This window comes from Loxodonta africana, chromosome 14 (genome assembly GCF_030014295.1).
Source record: "Loxodonta africana isolate mLoxAfr1 chromosome 14, mLoxAfr1.hap2, whole genome shotgun sequence".
In the NCBI taxonomy this organism is placed as follows: Eukaryota; Metazoa; Chordata; class Mammalia; order Proboscidea; family Elephantidae; genus Loxodonta; species Loxodonta africana.
Window position 1 is genome coordinate 4,222,547 of NC_087355.1, and position 21,491 is coordinate 4,244,037.

General features: G+C 38.1%; 1 protein-coding gene across 6 annotated transcripts in view; it reads left to right on the forward strand.

The window, feature by feature from the left end:
- PRKDC (protein kinase, DNA-activated, catalytic subunit) overlaps positions 1–21,491 on the forward strand; it is a 322,104-nt gene that overhangs the window by 51,259 nt on the left and 249,354 nt on the right. For 5 of the 6 annotated variants that reach the window (XM_064267698.1, XM_064267697.1, XM_064267699.1 and 2 more), the window contains 9 exons: positions 191–336; positions 673–832; positions 1,622–1,708; positions 2,152–2,271; positions 2,668–2,827; positions 12,823–12,938; positions 17,222–17,312; positions 18,552–18,715; positions 19,315–19,467. In XM_064267698.1, coding sequence (XP_064123768.1) covers positions 191–336; positions 673–832; positions 1,622–1,708; positions 2,152–2,271; positions 2,668–2,827; positions 12,823–12,938; positions 17,222–17,312; positions 18,552–18,715; positions 19,315–19,467 — 1,197 coding nt within the window. The remainder of the gene's footprint in view (positions 1–190; positions 337–672; positions 833–1,621; positions 1,709–2,151; positions 2,272–2,667; positions 2,828–12,822; positions 12,939–17,221; positions 17,313–18,551; positions 18,716–19,314; positions 19,468–21,491) is intronic. The other variant, XM_003408313.4, reaches the window with a different exon arrangement.

Sequence of the window (21,491 nt, forward strand, 5' to 3'; positions counted from 1 at the left end):
TTTTATCGCTTCACTGTGTCACCTCCCATATGTCCTTTAATGTTTCCACCAGTCCCACCATCCTCGTCAGTCCAAGTTCCTGAGAACCCCTGTGTCTGTCTCTCGTCTCTGTTTCCTCCATGGGTCGTATTGGGCTTGACCGTTGAGTCAGTTGGTGACTGTTGAACGAAATCGTGATTGAATGGTACAGTGTTTGTTTTGGTACAACCAATTTTTTAAGGATGAGGATGAAGCTACTGGTGCTTGGGCGATCCCAACCTCAGATCCAGCCGCTAACTTGCGTCCTGCTAAACCTCAAGATTTTTCGGCTTTCATTAACATGGTGGAATTTTGCAGGTATTTTTAAAATTCTAATTAACTAAGATTCAGTTATTGGCTATAATATAGTAAAAACATTTATAGATTAAAGAAATGAAATTGATAGAGACTTGAAATCTGGAATCATTTATATGGACCTTTATAACGTATCTAAAAATATCAGCTTAGAGTTATCATTTTTTTTAATGTATTTAAAAGTAGACAAGGTAGGAAAAACAGGCATATAGATACATCTGAAAATGTTATGTGATGGAGTTGTAGCCTTGCTTCAATCATGTCCCTTATAATTTTCAAAGCTGAATAAAAATATTAGTATCAAATTTTCCACATTAAGCATTTAATTTGTTTTTACAGAGAGATTCTTCCTGAGGAACATGTGGAATTTTTTGAGCCCTGGGTATACTCATTTGCATATGAGTTAATTTTGCAGTCTGTACAGTTGCCACTCATCAGTGGTTTCTACAAATTGCTTACTGTTGTAGTGAGAAATGCCAAGAAAACGAAGTATTTTGTGGTAAGTCTTTTTTGGAGGACATTGGATATTTGTTTTTTTTAGGTTGCTTTTTGCCTCTGTCCTATAGGGTCGCTATGAGTCAGAATCGACTCGACGGCACTGGGTTGGGTCTGGGTTGTGTGTATATAAAGCAGTATAAAATATATGATTATAGTATTTTGCAGTTTTAAAATCTACTTATTCTATTATATGAATTAAAAAAAAATTGACACGTGAAACGCAATTGGATGACCTCTTAAAAAGATTAACTAGTAGTGTGCTCTATCCTGATTTTCCAAGCCCCTGGCTGATTGTGTTAGATTAGTGGAGTTCTCAAGTATGGCTCCTGGACCAGCAGCATCAGCATTCCTTGAGGATGTGTTAAAATCCAAATTCTCAGGCCTTCTCCAGACTCACCTAGTCAGAAGTTTGGGGGCGGGCCCAGCATGCTATGTTGCAGCAAGCCCCCTCCGGGAACAGCGCCAGTTGGCTGTGAGACTGTCTTCTTCCAGTGCGAGCAGGGTAGCAGTTGTCCTGCTCTGGCCTCACAGGCACATTTTACTGGGAGATGGAGGAGAAAGGAGCTGACTCACCCCTTCTCTTAGCTGTCTTCGTCCCGCCTCACGCCTCGGTCTGACTGGCCTTTGCCTTGGGCCGTTGTCCTGAGCCTACCTTCCCTTCCCCTCTCAATGAGACCCTGGCAAAGGGAAAATGGATTCACCCATCTGAAGAGAGGTTGGAACTGCTGGGTTGGGGTGCATAGTTACCTGGTCGTTGTTCAGTGTACTAATTTAGTATTTTACTTCACAGGGCATTAGTCCAGAGAGTATGAAGCACTCTTCTGGGGATGCAGAAAAGTATTCTTGTTTTGCTTTATTTGCAAAATTTGGTAAAGAGGTAATTTTAAAATGTTTTATCTTGGTGTTATTGTGGGCTGTTTTAAAATGAATGTATTTTGAAAAAATCCTACGATCACAAATGATCTAATTCCTTAAAAATTGGTCTACTAAATCCAGGTTGTGAATAAGGTCTTAGAAAACACTAAAGAAGAAAACCATTTTGCTTCAAGAGTCCTTTGGATTTTCTTAAAATAACTTGAGGAGTGACAACTCAAAATTAAGTAGATTCTTCAGTTTTTTCATATTATGGGGCATTAAGTATTTCCACAAATGCGCATTTCCTAGGCATCACAACTTTGTTTTGTGGGTGACTGACCATGTCACATAAAAGCTACATGCTTGTTTTTCCTATTTGAGAATAGGGTAAATATTTCCAAATTGATTTTTAAATTGTATGCACTCTTCAGGCAGGCACATTGTCTTTTTCTCATTTCTTGGTAGGTGTCAGTTAAAATGAAGCAATACAAGGATGAACTTCTGGCCTCCTGCTTGGCATTCGTCCTGTCCCTGCCATACAACATCATCGAGCTTGACATGAGAGCCTATGTTCCTGCATTGCAGGTAGGTGTGTGGTCTCGAGCAGATGCGTTTCTTTATGCAACGCGACATTTCCTTGGGAACACTGAAATACTATAGTTCTTCAGGTGCTTTGCCATCAGGCACACCTGGGTCAGGTTCTGCTTCTGCAGTTTGTTAGCTTTGGGGTTTGAGACACTTGGCTCTGTCTCTCGGAGCTTCCCGTATGGGTTGATAGGAGGTTTAAACTTTCCATGCTTTGAAAGTATGCAGTGCAGCCCCAGCCATGTGGACAGGTGGTGTTGGTACCCTAGTAATTACCTCCAGTGGTGTCTGTGCCCCGTAGCAGGAGGATGATAATTAGAAGCCACAATTAGTTGTTTTTTTCTTTAAATCTTAAGTTCCTGAGTTTCGTTTTACTTTGTTTGTGTTAACGGATAGATGGCTTTCAAACTGGGCTTGAGCTATACCCCACTGGCGGAAGTAGGCCTGAATGCCCTAGAAGAATGGTCAGTTAATATCCACAAATACGTAATTCAGCCATATTACAAAGATATTCTACCCTGCCTTGACGGTTACCTGAAAACTTCAGCCCTATCAGGTAAGGCTTGGAAGAATTGTGATGTGCGGATCTTAATTAAAATGGCAATGTGATAACTATACCAGGACTATTTGTGTTTTTGCAGCTTAAGGAATTTGAACTCAACATATTCAAAATATGTTTGACTACTATTTTTGTATTTTCCTCATTTCATTTCAGTATCTTTGGCAAAATAGGAGGTCTAATTGAGGCATTAAAATTATTTTTCTTTTTTTGATCATCTATTTTATTTTTGTTGTTAAGATGTACACAACAGAACACAAACCAATTCAGTGGTTTCTGCATGTACAATTCAGTGACATTGATTACACTCTTCGAGTTGTGCAAGCTTCTCACTCTCCTTTTCTGAGTTGTTCTTCTTCAGTTAACATAAACTCACTGCCCCCCTGGGTTTTCTGTCTCGTCTTTCAAGTTGCTGTTGTCAGTTTGATCCCGTATAGGTAGATCTTACAAGAACACAATGCTCAAGGAAGACCTTTAAAAAAAGGAAGCTACTGTTTGCTTTTAAGAAGTCTTCAGGGGATATATTTGATTTTAGGTTTAAAGATTTTCTCAGGACAGTGGTTTAAGGGGTTTAATTCATCCTCCAGGGCAAACTATTTTTTATTTTGTTCACTTTATTCTACTAAGATTTATAAAATCTGCGAGGATGGCACTCTTTTCTTAAATATCATTGAACCTCATATAGCTTCTAATACACTCCCTTGCAAAAAATTTGTACAGTGAGAAAATTTAATAATAATGTTATAATTTGGTCTTTTTTGTTTCTTTAAAATATCACTGGTGAAGCACTAATGCTAGCCACTTAAGAACAATTAAAAAAAAATTGTCATAGAAGAAATAGGTTTGGGAAAAAATTCAAAGAAATAAATCTGGCCTGGCAAAAGTATTACCAGTTAAGAAACGCAGCATTAGAGTGGGGAGGGAAGATTTACTGAAATCAAAGTGAAAAGAGACGTTCTTTTCTGATGGAAGAGATGAAAGATTCAACTAGGGGAAAGACACTGAAGTTTTTGTAAGAATTTAAACTTTACTGTCATTAAAGTTGGGAACCCTGGTGGCGCAGTGGTTAAGAGCTATGGCTGCTAACCAAAAGGTCAGCAGTTCGAATCCACCCAGTGCTTCTTGGAAACTCTATGGGGCAGTTCTACTCTGTCCTGTAGAGTTGCTATGTGTTGGAATTGACTCCACAGCAAATGGGTTTGAGTTTTTTTTGTCATTAAAGTAAGAAATCTAGTTTTAATTTATGAAATTTCACCTGCATAAATCATGACTGTATATTCATTTGCTGTGTTTGGTTTTTGTCACGCTCTCAATACATATACAGAGTTCGTGAAGAAAGGTTCAAAATTTTGGAAGATTTTAATGCAAATGATGGCAATAACTAGTATATTTTAGAGAAAAAATATACAAACTAGTTAATGTTCATAGCTTAGTTAGGCTTTTAAAATTCACTTTACATAAGGATGGTTGCTATTTGAGTAGCTCACCAAAAACACATGCACTTACTAAAAAAATGAGTGTCTCTAGTAACGAATATCTTTCTTTGTGGTACTTTCACTTGTTTTCTTGAATTTAGTTCTGTTAATTATCTCATTGAAGAGATTCATATTTGTTTTAAGGTAATAAGGGAAATTACTGTGATTCTTTTAAACTAAAGATTTGTGTGTTGATAAATATGTGTACACCTTCCCCTCACTTACTGACTGCCTCTTACTTGACATTTTGCATTTACAACAATAGTAAAAAATCTACTGTCCAACTATTTTGCACGTTAATGATGTACGTCTGTCAGTAATGAACGCCAAAGTGGAAGGCGAGAATAATACTGGCTGTAACGGTTAAGGTTATGTGTCATCTTGGCTGGGCCATGATTCTCAGTGGTTTGGTAGTTATGTAATGATGTAATTTGGCAGTTATGTAATGATATAGTCTTCCTCCATTTTGTGATCTAATGTGATCATCCTCCATTTTTGCTTAATGCCAATTTTTGCATAACAGCCTGGCCTTTAGAACCTAATCAAATCAGTAACTGATAAATGATGGTGTACTCACTGTAAATAATTAGACAATAGAGAAAAGCAGAGTAAGCAAAATGAAATAATAACAGAAAATCCATGATCTTATCATTTAAAGATAACCATTCGTTTTAATAGCTTTTAATATTGATATGACATCAAACTTCCAGAGCAGCTACATTAATAATAAAAAGACCTGTATATGATTTCCTGGTTCGCTAGTTGTTAAGGTTCTGTTCCATGCTCTTTACTGTTGCATGTGCCGTCTCCCTCTGTGTGTGTGATTGTACTCATGAGTGTATATTACATATAAATTTTTTCTGAACCACATGTGAGATCTTCATGCCTGAATACTGCAGTGTGTATTTCTTAAGAGTGAAGACTTTTTTTTACATAAACACAGTATCATCAAAATCAGGAAAAGTAACACTGATGCATTCTTTTTCTCTAACATACAGTCCAAGGAGCCTTGGTGACTCAGTCATTAAGTGCTCGGCTGTTAACTGAAAGGTCAGCGGTATGAACCTGCCAGCTGCTGCACAGTAGAAAGATGTAGCAGTCTGCTTCTGTAAAGATTACAGCCTTGGAATCCATAGGGAGTAGTTCTGCTGTGTCCTGTAGGGTCACTGGAACTGATTCGATGCCAGTGGTGTTTTTTCAACCTACAGTCATATGCACATTTTTCGGTGGTCCCGTTAATTTCTTCTGTAGTTGGTTGTCGTAACTTTTTAACTTCCTTTAGTCTGGGATAGTTCTTCAGCCTTTCTCAGTTCTCATGACCTTGGCCTGTTTGAAAATTACAGGGTAGTTATTCTGTAGAATGGCCTCCAGTGGGTTTATATGATGTTTCCTCATGATTAGAGTTGATTTGTGCATTTTTGACAGAGATACCCAGAACTGATGCTGTATCCTCTTTGGGGCACCACAGTGGTGGTTGGTGCCATTACTGTGGTTAACGTGGTGTTGGCAAGTGTTTTTGTAATTGTGAAGTTACCATTTTTCCTTTGCATGAAGCAGTAATTTGTGGCCCTTCTTCCCTCCCTCAAGAGTTTGGTCCTCAGCTTTTAGGTGGTGCAGAGGGAGAACAGGGGTGGGAGGAGAAAAATAGGGGAGGGAAAAGGGGGGCTGAGGTGTTTCAGAGGAGGGTAAGGGGCTAGAGCAGGATCAGGGCACCCACACACAGGGGTGGTTCCCATGTAATCTTTCGAGTTGCTGTTGTCAGTTTCATCCTACACAGATAGCTCTTGAAAGAGCATAATATTCAAGGCAGACATTCTTCCTAGTTCAGCTAAACTAGTGTTTAGTTTTAATACATCAGGGGATATTTTTAGTTTAATGTTTAAAGATTATCTCAGGGGAGTAGTTTCAAGGCTTCATCCCGCCCCCATGGCTCCAGAAAGTCTGGAGTCTATGAGAATGTGAAATTCTGCATTTTCCCCCTTCTGATCAGGATTCTTCTGTGGAATCTTTGATTAAAATATTCAGTAATGGTAGCTTGGCACCATCCAGTTCTTTTGGTCTCAAGGCAAAAGAGACAGTTGTTCATGGAGGCAGTTAGCCTCCCATTCCATTTTCTCCTTCTATTCCGGAAACTGCTTCTTCCTCTGTTGGTTTAGGTTAATAGAGACCAATCATTGTGTGTTGGATGGCTTCAAGCTTTTAAGACCCCATGTACCACACAACAAACTAGAAGTACAACAGAAGCACTGTTGTGGATTGAATTGTGTCCCCCCAAAATGAGTGTCAACTTGGCTAGGCCATGATTCCCAGTATTGTGTGATTGTTCACCATTTTGTCATCTGATGTGATTTTCCTATGATGTTAATGAGACAGTATTAGAGGCAGTTACGTTAATAAGGCAGGACTCAGTCTGCAAGATTAGGTTGTGTCTAAAATCAATCTCTTTTGAGGTATAAAAGAGAGAAGTGAGCAGAGAGACGGGGTTACCTCATAACACCACGAAACAAGAGCCAGGAGGATAGTGTGTCCTTTGGACCCGGGGTCCCTGCTCTGAGAAGCTCCTCTATGGGGGAAGATTGATGACAAGGACCTTCCCCCCAGAGCTGACAGAGAGAGAAAGCCTTCCCCAGGAGCTAGCAGCCTGAATTCAGACTTCTACCCTCCTAGACTGTGAGAGAATAAACTTCTCTTTGCTAAAGGCATCCGCTTGTGGTATTTATGTTATAACAGCACTGGATGACTAAGACAAGCACTAAACATGTTTTTACACCAATTAACTGGAGTGTCTCCTGAAACTATGACCCTAAATCTCCAAACCAAGGAACCAAATCCCATGAGGTATTTGGTTGTACACGAGCAGCCTCAGCAGCTACTTTTTTTTGTTGTCATTGTTGTAAATATCTCTCTCACACAACTTTTGTCAATTCAACTTTTTGTAGGTGTATAGCTTATTAACAGCACTTAGAATACTGCTGTGCAGCTCTATCCATAGCATTAAAACCCCTTTCCTCCTCTCTCCCACCCCTAGGAACCACTAATATACTTTGGTCTTTATACGTTTGCCTTTTCTTACCTTTTTATATAAGTGAGTTCATACATACTTACGCTTTTGTGATTGACTTATTTCACTCAACATAATGCCTTCAAGCTCCATCCACGTTGTAGCATGTCTCAAGACTTCATTTCTCCTACTGACTGAGTAGTATTCCATTGTATGTATGTACCACATTTTGTTTATCCAGTCATTTGTTGATGGGCATTTAGGTCGTTTTCACCTTTTGGCTGTTGTGAATAGTGTTGCAAAGCGTTTGTGTACTAGTCTCTGAGCTTGTGGTTTTGATTTGCATCTCTGATGGCTAGTGGCGTTGAGCATCTTTTAATGTGTTTGGTGGCCATTTGAATGTCCTCTTTGGTGAAATGTCTATTCAGATCCTTTGGTCATGTAATGATTTGGTTGTCTTTTTGTTGTTAAGTTGTCTTTCGTTGTTCGGTTATTAGAATCTTATTGGATATATGGTTTTTGAAGATACTCTCCCAGTAGGTAGCTTGTCTTTTTAATTTTTTGATAAAGTCTTTCGGTGAACAAAGGTTTTTAATTTAGATGAATCTTGACAGTGTTATTCCTACTTTTTCTTCTGAGACTTTTATGCTTTTAGTTTCCACATTTAGGTCCTTAATATATTTTGAATTTGTTTTTGTGTATGCTTTTGTGAGGCGTGGCTTCTGTTTCACTTTTCTGCATGTGGAAATCCAATCTTCCCAGCACCATTTATTGGAGAGACTCTTCTTTCCCCATCGAATGGACTTAGGACCTTTGTTAAAGGTCAGTCGGCCATAGATATATGGGTTTATTTGTTGACTTTTAATTCTGTTCCACTGGCTTATGTGTTTATTGTTATACTAGTACCAGCCTGTTTTAATTTCTGTAGCTTTATAATATGTTTTAAAATCAGGAAGTATTAGTCCTCCTACTTTATTCTTCTCTTTTAACATTGCTTTAGCTATTCGGGCCCTCTTGCCGTTCCATGTAAAGTTGAGGATTGGTTTATCTATTTTTGTAAAGAAGGCTATTGAAATTTTGATCAGAATTGTGTTGAATCTGTAGATCGTATTGGGTATTATTGACATCTTAACAATATTAAGTCTTCTAATCCATGAACGTGGAACATCTTTCCATTTATTTAGCCTTCTTTAGTCTCTTTTAGCAGTGTTTTATAATTTTCATTGTTTGAGTCCTTCATGTCCCTGGTTAAATTTATTCCTAGATATTTTATACTTTTAGATGGTATTTTAGATGGAATTTTTCCTTAGTTTCCCTTTCTCGTTGCTGTGTGTAGAAACCCAACTGATTTTTGTTTGTTGACCTTATACCCTGCAACTTTGCCAAATTCAAAAGGCTTTTATTTAAACAAAAATTATTAAATTCATCTTATTTACCAAAGGTGCCTTAGTGTGTGAATATGGATTCCTGAAATTTGTCTCAGTTACCTTCTGTAAGATTTGTTCACATCTAGCACATTTGAAGCATTACAAGTTTAATATCCTTAGTTTCAGAGAATTTTAGGTACATTCAGTTTACATAAGCTTACTTGTTGAAGCCAATCAAAGCAGACTCCTTTTAGAGACTATAATCTCAGTTGTTAATGCCCTCCAAATAGAGGGGAACGTTAAGAGGTAAAAGCCTTTGTCAATTATAGACACATATAGACAGTATATAGCCTCAGTCATGCAATTTTTTAAAATAATTTTTACTGTGCTTTAAGTGAAAGTTTACAAATCAAGTCAGTCTCTCACACAACAACCCGTATACACCTTGCTACACACTCCCAATTACTCTCCCCCTAATGAGACAGCCCTCTCTCTCCCTCCACCCTCTCCCTTTGTGTCCATCTCGCCAGCTTCTAACCCCCTCCACCCTCTCATCTCCCCTCCAGGCAGGAGATGCCAACATAGTCTCCAGTGTCCACCTGATCCAAGAAGCTCACTCCTCACCAGCATCCCTCTCCAACCCATTATCCAGTCCAATCCATGTCTGAAGAGTTGGCTTTGGGAACGGTTCCTGTCCTGGGCCAACAGAAGGTCTGGGGGCCATGACCACCGGGGTCCTTCCAGTCTCAGTCAGACCATCAAGTCTGGTCTTTTTATGAGAATTTGGGGTCTGCATCCCACTGCTTTCCTGCTCCCTCAGGGGTTCTCTGTTGTGTTCCCTGTCAGGGCAGTCATTGGTTGTAGCCAGGCACCATCTAGTTCTTCTGGTCTCAGGATGATGTAGTAGCTGGTTCACGTGGCCCTTTCTGTCTCTTGGGCTCGTAATTACCTTGTGTCCTTGGTGCTCATCATTCTCCTTTGATCCAGGTGGATTGAGACCAGTTGATGCATCTTAGATGGCTACTTGCTAGCGTCTAAGACCCCAGACGTCACTCTTCAAAGTGGGTTGCAGAATGTTTTGTTAATAGATTTAATTATGCAAATTGACTTAAATGTCCCCTGAAACCATGGTCCCCAGACCCCTGCCGCTGCTACGCTGGCCTTCGAAGCATTCAGTTTATTCAGGAAACTTCTTGGCTTTTGGTTTAGTCCAATTGTGCTGACCTCCCCTGTATTGTGTGTTGTCTTTCCCTTCACCTAAAGTAGTTCTTATCTACTGTCTAAGTAGTGAATGCCCCTCTCCCAGCCACCCTTGCTCCTCCCTCTCTTAACCACGAAAGAATGTTTTCTTCTCAGTTTAAACCATTTCTCAAGTTCTTATAATAGTGGTCTTATACAATATTTGTCCTTTTGCAACTGACTAATTTCACCCAGCGTAATGCCTTCCGGGTTCATCCATGTTATGAAATGTTTCACAGATTCCTTACTGTTTATCGAAGTGTAGTATTCCATTGTGTGAATATACCATAATTTACTTATCCATTCAGCCATTGATGGGCGCCTTGGTTACTTCCATGTTTTTGCTATTGTACACAGTGCTGCAGTAAACATGGGTATGCATATATCTGTTTGTGTAAAGGCTCTTACTTCTCTAGGATATATTCCGAGGAGTGGGATAGCTGGATCGTATGGTAGTTCTATTTCTAGCTTTTTAAGGAAGCACCCTGGATCGTATGGTAATTCTATTTCTAGCTTTTTAAGGAAGCACCAAATCGATTTCTAAAGTGGTTGTACCATTTTACATTCCCACCAGCAGTGTATAAGAGTTCCAGTCTCTCTGCAGCCTCTCCAGCATTTATTCTTTTGTGTTTTCGGATTAATGCCAGCCTTGTTGGGGTGAGATGAAATCTCATTGTAGTTTTGATCTGCATTTCTCTAATGGCTAATGGTTGTGAACATTTCCTCGTATATCTATTAGCTACCTGAACGTCTTCTTTAGCGAAGTGTCTATTCATATCTTTTGTCCATTTTTTAATTGGGTTGTTTATCTTTTTGCAGTTGAGTTTTTGCAGTATCATGTAGATTTTAGAGATCAGGCTCTGGTCAGAGATGTCATAGCTGAAAATTTTTTCCCAATCTGTAGGTGGTCTTTTTACTCTTTTGGTGAAGTCTTTGGATAAGCATAGGTGTTTGATTTTTAGGAGCTCCCAGTTATCTAGTTTTTCTTCTATATTCTCATAATGTTTTGTATACTGTTATGCCATGTATTAGGGCTCCTAACGTTGTCCCTATTTTTTCTTCCATGATCTTTATCATTTTAGATATTATATTTAAGTCTTTGATCCATTTTGAGTTAGTTTTTGTGCATGGAGTGAGGTATGGGCATTGTTTCATTTTTTTGCAGATGGATATCCAGTTATGCCAGCCCCGTTTGTTAAAGAGACTGTCTTTTCCCCATTTAGCTGTTTTGGGGCCTTTGTCAAGTATCAACGGCTCCTTTGTGGATGGATTTTTGCCTGGGTTCTCAATTCTGTTCCATTGGTCCCTGTGTCTGTTGTGGTACCAGGACCAGGCTGTTCTGACTGCACCCAGTAAAAAACCCAGTGCCGCTGAGTTTTGACTGTAGTGGCAGTGTAATAGGAATGCACCAATTTTTTATTCATCTTTGATTCATCAGAGAGTAGATCTCTCACACTGACCCACAGAAGATCCACAAGGAGTGTATTAAAACCAAATTCTTTGTCATTGCTGCCACATAGGGGGAATTGGTTATTGCGTAAGCAGGCCAACAACAGAAAACACAGTTGTAGACAGCAGAATTAGTCGGAAAGATAAAGTTCTGTTGCCATTTGGGATTCATCTCTGGGACCACGAAAAGACATCTGGGCATAAACTGCCTGTGAGGTGTCCTCCAGCAAGCAGGTTCACCTATCTGGCAGCAGATCCAGTGGGCATCTCAGAAACTATTGAAGAATAACTTCATGACTGTGGTGGATGTAAAATGAATATGTGCCAGAGATCTTATTGAACTCAATAATTAATAAGGGAAATAGTAAGATATTATAACTAGTTCCCGTAACTCTAACTAATTACAAGAAAACTTTAAGACAGTCCCAAATGGGAGCACACAATGACTGGAGTATAATTTTAAAACACTTAAAATCATGAAAGTGAAGCAAAGACTAAACATTACTTCCAGTCTGAAACAGACAGAAGACGCTTGACAACAGAATGCAGCAGGTGAATCTGAACTAGACCCTTGAGCTGTGAAAGACATTAGTAGCTGAATGAGGTCTGAGAATTAACTTTTGGCGAGTATGGCTGTCGGTGTCCTGATTTTGGTGGTTGATGGTTGTTATGCAGGAGAATATCCTTGTTGAAGAAAAGGCACTCTAAAGTATTCTCGAGCAGGGAGCATCAAGTTGGCAACCTGTTCCAAATGGTTCAGGAAAAAAAATTTTGCACTGTACTTCCAAATTTTCTGTAAGTTGATGATTACTTCAAAAATAAAAACAATTAAAAAGAAAACAAGTAATTTATGGGAGGGATGCTTTAAGACTATTCTATTTCTTGTCAAGTTTTCATCGTAATAATTTTAGCTTCCATTTCTGATTCTTCCTTAACTAGTTATTACAAAATGGTGATTTTCCAACTCCGTCGTTACGTTTATGTGTTTGCAGTCTCTTGTAAGAAAAAGCTTTCCCTTATCCCTCCTTATTTATTTATATTAGCATGGACTTGTGGATTCTTATTTTTTTGTGTGTCTGATCTTCTACCATCATTATGTATTTTGATGCTCAAATTGGCCTAGATTGGCTTGTGTACAGGCATGAGGGTCCCTGCTAGTGGCCCCTTGGCAGGCCCCATTATTCTTGAGCCACCTTTATGTTCAGGATCTGTTTGTCAACGCATGTCTGCCCAGGCACTAAAAGTGGCCATTTCTCCAAGGAGCCATGTTCCTTTTAGTAGACATCGGTATATGAAAACACAACAACCAGTATTAATATTTTTATTCTAGAAAACAATGTTTACGTTGTCATTAAAGCTAAGTTTATTGTCTCTATTTGACACTACAGTGTGTTCGCCTTGCATTTATCAAATAAATGGATGAATGGTATTTAAAATTGGTTTCTGTTTACTGTTAATTAGATGAGACCAAGAATAACTGGGAAGTATCTGCACTCTCTCGGGCTGCCCAGAAAGGGTTTCATAAAGTTGTGTTAAAGCATCTGAAGAGGACAAAGAACGTGGCATCTGAGGCATCTGTAAGAAACCCCTTGTATTTTTCTTTACCTTAAATAATTCAGAGATCAGATTCTAGTGCTGATGAAGAGTTAAAAATCTCCACTTAAAACATTATTTTTGTGTACAAATTACAATGTGTTTTAGAAATAATTTTAATACAAATGTTAGCAATAAAGATATAAACTGTAGGAACTGGTTTATTGACTTGATTTAAGTATTGACTTTGATTTCAATACACCAAATGTATTTACAGCTATTTAGTGGATAATAAAAAGTACTAAAGTTACCATGGATATGAAAGAAAGATTAGTTTACTGATTTGATCTTAAGGACAGCAGTTTGTCACATTCAACTCCTGCCAGCTTTTTTGTTTTTGTGTTTTTGGTGATAATTTCTTTCTTTTAAATAATTTATTTTTTGTTATTGCAGAACATACAGCAATTCAACAGTTTCTGTATGTGCAGTTTAGTGACATTGACTGTATGCTTTGAGTTGTGCAATCATTCTCACCCTCATTTTTCCTTCCCCGTTAACAAACTCATTGCCCCCTAAGTTTCCTATCTAATCTTTGAAGTTGCTGTTGTCAGTTTGATCCCATATAGGTAGCCCATATAGACAGCATAATACTCAAGGAAGATGTTTGTCCTTTTGTGATTGATATTTCATTTGGCATAATGCCTTCACACTCCTTCCATATTGTAGCATGTATTAAGACTTTGTTTTTTTTACTGGCTGATTAGTATTCCATTGTATGTATGTACCACATTTCATTTATCCATACATGTGTTGATGGGCATTTAGGTTGTTTTCACCCTTTGGCTATTGTGAATTGTGCTATAATGAACATTGGTGTACAAGACTCTGTTTGAGTCTCTACGTTCAAGTCTTTTGGGTATATACTTAAGAGTGGAATTGCTGGGTCATGTGGTAGTTCTATGTTTAGTTTTTTGAGGAACCACCCACACTGTTTTCCACAACGGCTGTACCATTGTACCTTCCCACCAGCAGTGAATAAGGGTTCCAATTTCCCCACATCCTCACTAACGTTTGTTATTTTCGGTTTTTTTAATGTGAGCCATCCTAGTGGGAGTGAAATGGTATCTCATTGTGGTTTTGATTTGCATCTCTCTGATGGCTAATGATGAGCATCTTTTTGTGTTTGGTGGCCACTTGAATGTCCTCTTTGGTAAAATGTTTATTCAAGTCCTTTGCCCATTTTATGATTGAGCTGTATGTCTTTTTGTTGTTCAATTGTTGAAGTTTTATATATAGTTTCATTATTAGCTTCTTATCAGGTATATGGTTTCTGAAGATGTTCTTCCAGTTGGTAGCTTGTCTTGTCCCTTTTTTGGTAAAGCCTTTTGGTGAACAAAAGTTAATTTTTATGAGGTCTGTATTATTTTATGCTGTTGGTGTCTTTGTTATATTAGATAATCCGTTGTTAAAAGCTAGGCCTGACATGTTCTTCTAATAATTTTATGGTTTTAAACTCATTAGGAAGAGATATGCTTTATTTAACTTTATTTCCTCACAGTTGAGAGGTAGGTAATTAACAGATAACATTTATATTAAGAAATTCTGATCTCATTCATAAGAGTAAAGATCAACACATATCTAGGTTATGTAGATCTTTGAAAAGTAAGGGTCTACATAGATCTAAGAATTTTATGGTGTTAGTTTTTCACATTTAGGTCCTTAATCAATTTTTAAATTGTTTTTGTGTGAGTTGTGAGACATGGATCTGGTTTCATTTTTCTGCTTGTGAAAATCCAATTTTCCCAGCATCATTTATTGAAGATACTCTTATTTCCTCATTGAATGGACTTAGTCTGGTGATAATTTCTTGAGATAATTCTTTTACAATATGCCATATGATGCTAACGGGGAAAAATGGTATAAATGAGAAAATTGTAGTAGTATAGGGAAAATATCTCTTTTAGGTATGTAGTAGAAATTAATATTTGAAAAACTTGTAATGTCTAGAACTGATTGTGCAAAGCTCGTGGTAAATTCTTTCTACCTTGTTATTTTTGGCAGCTTTTGAGAGATTTGAATGCAACTAGAATTAATTGTCTAAAATTTTTACTAATTTTATCTCATATAAAACAGGACATTATTTCAGCATGTCTCTAGTTTTGCAAATGAAGCTTCTTTACATGTCCATGACCCCGATTTCCTGGGACAGTGGTTCTCAAAATGTGGACCCCTTGGCCTGCATGACCAAAATTATTTTTACTCTGTTGACTTTGCACTGGTGGTGTAATGATGGGTTGCAGTGTTGGTTCCTTAGAATTTCATTTCTTTTTGACTCTTTGATACGTGTCTTTTTGCTATTCTGCGTGATAGAACAGGTAGTGTGCACAAAGCAGTTCTGCATGCGGAAGAACAGCAGATGTCTTGAGGAAAAGCTCTTGTGTGACGATTTGAGTTGTGAGCTGAAGTAGCCACTTTTTTTATGAAAGAACAACTGATAGACAAGCTCTGGTTATTCAGATTTGGGCACTTGGCAGACATTTTCTCTAAGATGAACAAAGAGTGAGCCTGTCACTTCAAGGAAAACCTTTGGCAGTTTTTGTTACTAAAGATAAAAAGTCAAGATTTTAAGGGAAAATGATAAGTTTTAGAAAACTTGTAGCCATCGCCATGAGTGTGGCAGCCTGTTATTCTTAAAGTTTTTTTCTGATGAGATTGGTGGTAATATTAGCAAATTTGATTTTTGGATATTGTCTGAGGCTGAGTTCCCTAGAAGAGCAAAACCAGTGAAGTATATGTGTATATGTAGGAAACCCTGATGGCATAGTGGTTAAGAGCTACAGCTGCTAACCAAAAGGTCAGCAGTTTGAATCTCCCAGGTACTCCTTGGAAACTGTGGTGCGCTTCTGCTCTCTCCTGTAGGGTCGTTATGAGTCAGAATCGACTCGACGGTAACAAGGCTTTATATATATATAGAGAGAGAGGGGGAGAGAGAGATTTATCTCCAGGAAATGGTTCACATGGTTGTAGATGCTGGCAAGTCCCAAGTTTGTGGGCCAGGTATTAGGCTGGAGGCTTCTCCTGACTCACGTAGCTGCAGGGACTGAGGAACCTAAGATTGGCAGGTGAGACAGCAGGCCACTGGCTTACAGGCTGCGGGGCTGATGAATCCCAAGATTGGCAGGCAGTATGGCAGGCAGGTGGCTGAAGTCCCAAGAACCGGAGGTCAGATGATGATGAGCTGGATGTAGGCTCCAGAGCAAGCAAGAGAGCTTTGCCAGAATGACCATATTTATATTGGATGCAGGCCACACCCCCAAGGAAACTACCCTTACAACTGATTTAGGTGATTATATTAGATCAAATTATGGAGGATGACTATATCATTTCATAGCAGCCAAATTATGTTATTACATAACTGCTAAATTACGTCATTAGATAATTGCCAAACCACTGAGAATCATGGCCCAGCCAAGCTGACAGACAACCTTAACCATTGCAGATATGTGATGAACTTTGTCAGCATTTAGATGATCTGCATAACTCAGTGAACCAATATTTTCAAATGACCAGTACATGTGGTTACCAAATCATGCTCGGTAAGAAAGCCACTCAAAGTGCAAGACAGGCCAATGTATTTTAATGTAATAGGATGTATAGAATTCGTTGGCATGGGTTCATATTCCATACTGTAAATTACCTTTAAGAAACTACCACTGATTTGTAGTATCGGAGAAAAATAACTACAGTTATCTAGAAAAACCACTAAAACACCCCTCGCTTTTCCACACGTCTGTGTGAGGCCTGCACAACATAGACTAGCTGTCTTCTAGTGAGCTGGCCTACGGGAGGGTTTACACAGCTCTGGAACAGTGCTCCTCTTCTGAGGTTTTTTGTTTTTGTTTGTTTTGGAAGATGATACTTTTTCTAAAAGTATGTCATTTGTTAACATGTGGGTTTAGTATTTGTAAATAAAATAATAACTATTTTAATTTTTTCTAAATTTTTATTTTCTATATAATAAATACTGATGAATACAACCTAGGTAAACAGAAGCTGTTTGGGGGCCCTCAGTATTTTTAAGAGTGTAAAGGAATCCTGCCAAAAAGTTTGGAGACTACAGGCCTAGGAAACGCGCATCCAACTGCAAGGTTGGGGATGACTTTTTTCATGAATTTGCAGTAAGATTAACAGTGCTACTGGGTAAGATACAGTTAACCATCAGGGACATTCACAAGAGAATGGGTGGCAAAGTAGGCTTTTTTTTTCTCTCTCATAATTCTCGTTAATTTTAACCCAGTTATATGTCTGCACTTGTTCACATTTATAGAATGAAGCACTATCCTTAGAAGCAATAAGAATTAAAGTCGTACAAATGCTTGGACATCTAGGAGGACAAATAAACAGAAATCTTATGACAGGTAAACCTTTCTTTAAAATAAAGCATCCCCTTTAAATGTCTTTCGGGGAGCCACTGGATGGTGCAAACAGTTAAGTGCTTAATTACTGACCAAAAGTTTGGCAGTTCAAACCCACCCAGCGGCACCTTGAAAGACAGGCCTGACGTATCTGCTTCCAAAAGGTCAGAGCCTTGAAAACCCAGTGGAGCAGCTCTGCTCTGCAGCACGTGGGATCTCCGTGAGTAGAAGTCGACTTGACAGCAACAGACAACAACAACAATAGATATATTTGTACTTTAATTTGAACTTTAATATTTATACAGATTCTGGTATATTCTATATTTACTCCTATGTATGATTAAATATTTTCAAACAAGATTATAAAGAATAATATTTTGTCTAATGAAAATACTTTGCACCCATACAGTCTGAATAATTTAGTATATCAGTAGAGAGAATGTTCCGGTTTGATTCTGTTAAGCATGTTTTTCATTTTGAAACAGAACTCTTTTCTATCTTAAACCTTGTGTCAGGGAAGTTGAAAGTTAATCTACATTTTAAAACTTAATATTCTTACTATTTGGATATCTTTAAACTGTTTTGATGGGAATTAATGTTTTCGATTAGGAAATATTTATCTGTATTTTTACTTTTGAAATTTGATATTAAATATACTAGTGATTTTTGCTTATTTAGGAACTTAGAGCCTATATGGGGAAAATAAATGTTTTAAAGAAGAAGTTTTTAATAAAATTTTGCTTATTGTTTTTTCCACAAAATACATTAACTCTCAATTACTGTATTTTTGATGCAAATAACACATGCCTTCTATGTTTATTTGCCAACTGCGCCCCCTCCTCGTGATGTATTTTTATTAGCGTGCTATGCTAATTTTTTTTTTGCAGCAACATGTAAAAAATTGGCATAGCAATGCTTATGAAAATACCTCTCAGGGGGATGGGCGCTGTTGGCAAACAAACATAGCAGGTGCATGTTATTTGCGTGAAACGTGGCAAATTGGAAATCAAACATCCCAGACTGTTAGACTTGCTTAAAAATAATTTTATTTTAAGTTAAACTCAGAAATGGTATATTAGTGATTTCGAATGTTATTACGTATCTGAAGCAAAAGTGAAGCAGAAAGGAAATATGAATAAAGCGCTTACATAGACTCTTATTTGACCAATGAAATATAGAGCAACTGATCTTAGAAGGATTTCAGTGGAAAAATACTCTTGTTAAATCTTTTTTTTTTGGCAGCTGCAACCTCAGATGAAGTGATGAAGAGATGTGTAGCGTGGGACAGAGAGAAGAGGCTCAGTTTTGCAATGCCGTTTGTAGAAATGAAGCCTGTCCTTTACCTGGATGTCTTCTTGCCTCGGGTCACAGAATTAGCTTTGTTAGCTAGTGACAGACAGACTAAAGTACTTTCTATTTTTTATTTCACTCACTACTTTGGGTCTACTGTTTTTAAAACATATTCGTTTGTAAAACATATTTGTTAGGAGATGGATAATCTATTTTAGCTGTTCCAAGATCATTAATTTTGTATTTTCTGAAACATAGTAGTTAGAAAACTACTTTATTCACTTTCAGAATTAGATGTCATTGACAAATGAAAGTGGAACATAAATAATCATAATAGATGTAAGATAAAACCTTAATATGCCAAAAACTCTTCGTAATAGAAAAGGGCATTTAAAGGTGACTCAATTATCCCCTCAACCTTAGAGGTTAGAAACAAGATAATCTCAGTTTTTGATGTTAATTTGTAAATTTCCAAAGTTGCTTCATATTTCTAATGAATATATATATTATTCCAAATATCCAAAGCTTTCAAATCAATTCTTAACTCTTAGATAAAAATAAGAGTGAACAGAAGTATTAATTTTATATAAGAAGTGCTATTTTCATTTAATTTATATTTGAGTTCCATGATAGTTATCTACTTAAAAAATTTTTCTTATTAAACTTATCGAAGGGCTAAGTCACGTGGCTGTGTTGAACTTGTGGCCTCTTCCAGATTGCTGCCTGTGAACTTTTACATAGCTTGGTTATGCTTATGTTGGGAAAGGCCACTCAGATACCTGAAGGTGACAGTGGCTCTCCACCCATGTACCAGCTCTATAAGCGGACGTTCCCTGTATTGCTCCAACTGGCCTGTGATGTAGATCAGGTAAGTGAGTAAGATTGGAAAGTTGCAACATTTGCAAAACTTTGAACAATAAGTTCTAATTTAGTTATCAGACTTTGCTACATGTTGAAGTCACTTGGGCAGAGGGCAGGTCTCTAAAAAAAGTACTGAGGGCTGTCTCTAGCATTTAACATGGTGCTTAGCACATGGAAGGCCACCAGAAGTACTTGTTAGCCAGCACCATTTATTTTTCAGGAGAGTCTAGTCAATACTGTAAGATAAGAACACGGTAAAAACCAAACCCTTTGCTGTCAAGTCGATTCCAACTCATAGTGACCCTATAGGACAGAGTAGAAATGCCCCATAGGATTTCCAAGGAATGGCTGTAGAATTCGAACTGCTGACCTTTTGGTTAGCAGCCAAGCTCTGAACCACCATGCCATCAGGGCTTCAAGAACACGTTAGATAGATAGATAAAACAGAAACAAAGATTATTATTTATAAATATGATTTTTCTTTTAATCTGGAAAGCCCAGGAGTGTCAACTGATAAACTCTAAGAATTAATAAGGGAGGAACCTGATGAATTACAAAATAGAAATAAAACACCAGCATTCTCATATATTAGTACTGACCACTTGAAAAGCACATCTACAAATATCTCATTCACAGTAACATAAAAAAAATTATAAAATGTCTAGGAATAAACTTCAGTGTCCCAGGAAAACCTATGTTTTATGACTGTAAAAGAAGGTGAATATGCTATGTACCTGAATTAGAAGGCGAATATGCAGTGTACTTGAATTAGAGGAGTCAATATTGAAGGGATGTCAGTCTCCCCAAATTAATTGATGAGTCTGGCATAATTCCAGTTAAAGTCCCAGAATTAGTTTAGTGTTTGAATGTAAAATATGATTAATCTGAAGGACCGTTTTGCAAGAGTAGAGTAATGGAGGAGGACTTGCCCGAACAGCTGTCAGCGAGAAGCCTCGGTCATTGTGACAGGGCTGAGCTCCTGCACAGATAGGTCAGTAGGAGGGACTAGCTGGCATGTAGCTCCCTGTGTATATTTAAATTATCGAGATGGTAGGGGACCATTGGAAGTTAATGGTAAATGGATGGTTCATTTAATACATGGTATTAGGTGAATTGAAGTCCCTGGGTGTTACAAGTGGTTAACCCATTCAGCTGCTAACTGAAAGATTGGTGGTTCGAGTTCAGCCAGATGCACCTCAGAAAAAAAGCCTGGCAATCTACTTCTGAAAAACCTGCCATTGAAAACCCTATGGAGTACAGTTCTATTCTGACACTTATGGGATTGCCATGAATTGGTATCAACTAAATCATAACTGGTGTTAGGTGAATTGACTAACATAGGGAAAAGTTAATTCTAAGAGCATTAAAAGGATTTAGAATAGCCATTTGTTTAATAAATATGTCAAATGATTATGTAAGAATGTATAGCATATCTGTTATCTCTGTCTGAGTTTGTGTACCTTTGGATTGGGATGTAAGTTGTATATTCTCAATGTAAACACACCAGTTAATATAAAAACATGCAAGAGACTTACATCATCCTGAGACCAGAAGAACTAGTTGGTGCCCGGCCACAACCGATGACTGCCCTGACAGGGAGCACAACAGAGAACCCCTGAGGGAGCAGGAGATCAGTGGAATGCAGACCCCAAATTCTCATAAAAAGACCAGACTTAATGGTCTGACTGAGACTAGAGGAATCCCGGCAGTCATGGTCCCCAAACCTTCTGTTGGCACAGGACAGGAACCATTCCCGAAGACAACTCATCAGACATGGAAGGGACTGGACAGTGGGTAGGAGAGAGATGCTGATGAAGAGTGAGCTACTTGTATCAGGTGGACACTTGAGACTGTGTTGGCATCTCCTGTCTGGAGGGAGGATGGGAGGGTAGAGAGGGTTGGAAGCTGGCAAAATTGTCATGAAAGGAGAGACTGGAAGGGCTGACTCATTAGGGGGAGAGCAAGTGGGAGTATGGAGTAAGGTGTATATAAATTTATTTGTGACAGACTGACTTGATTTGTAAACGTTCA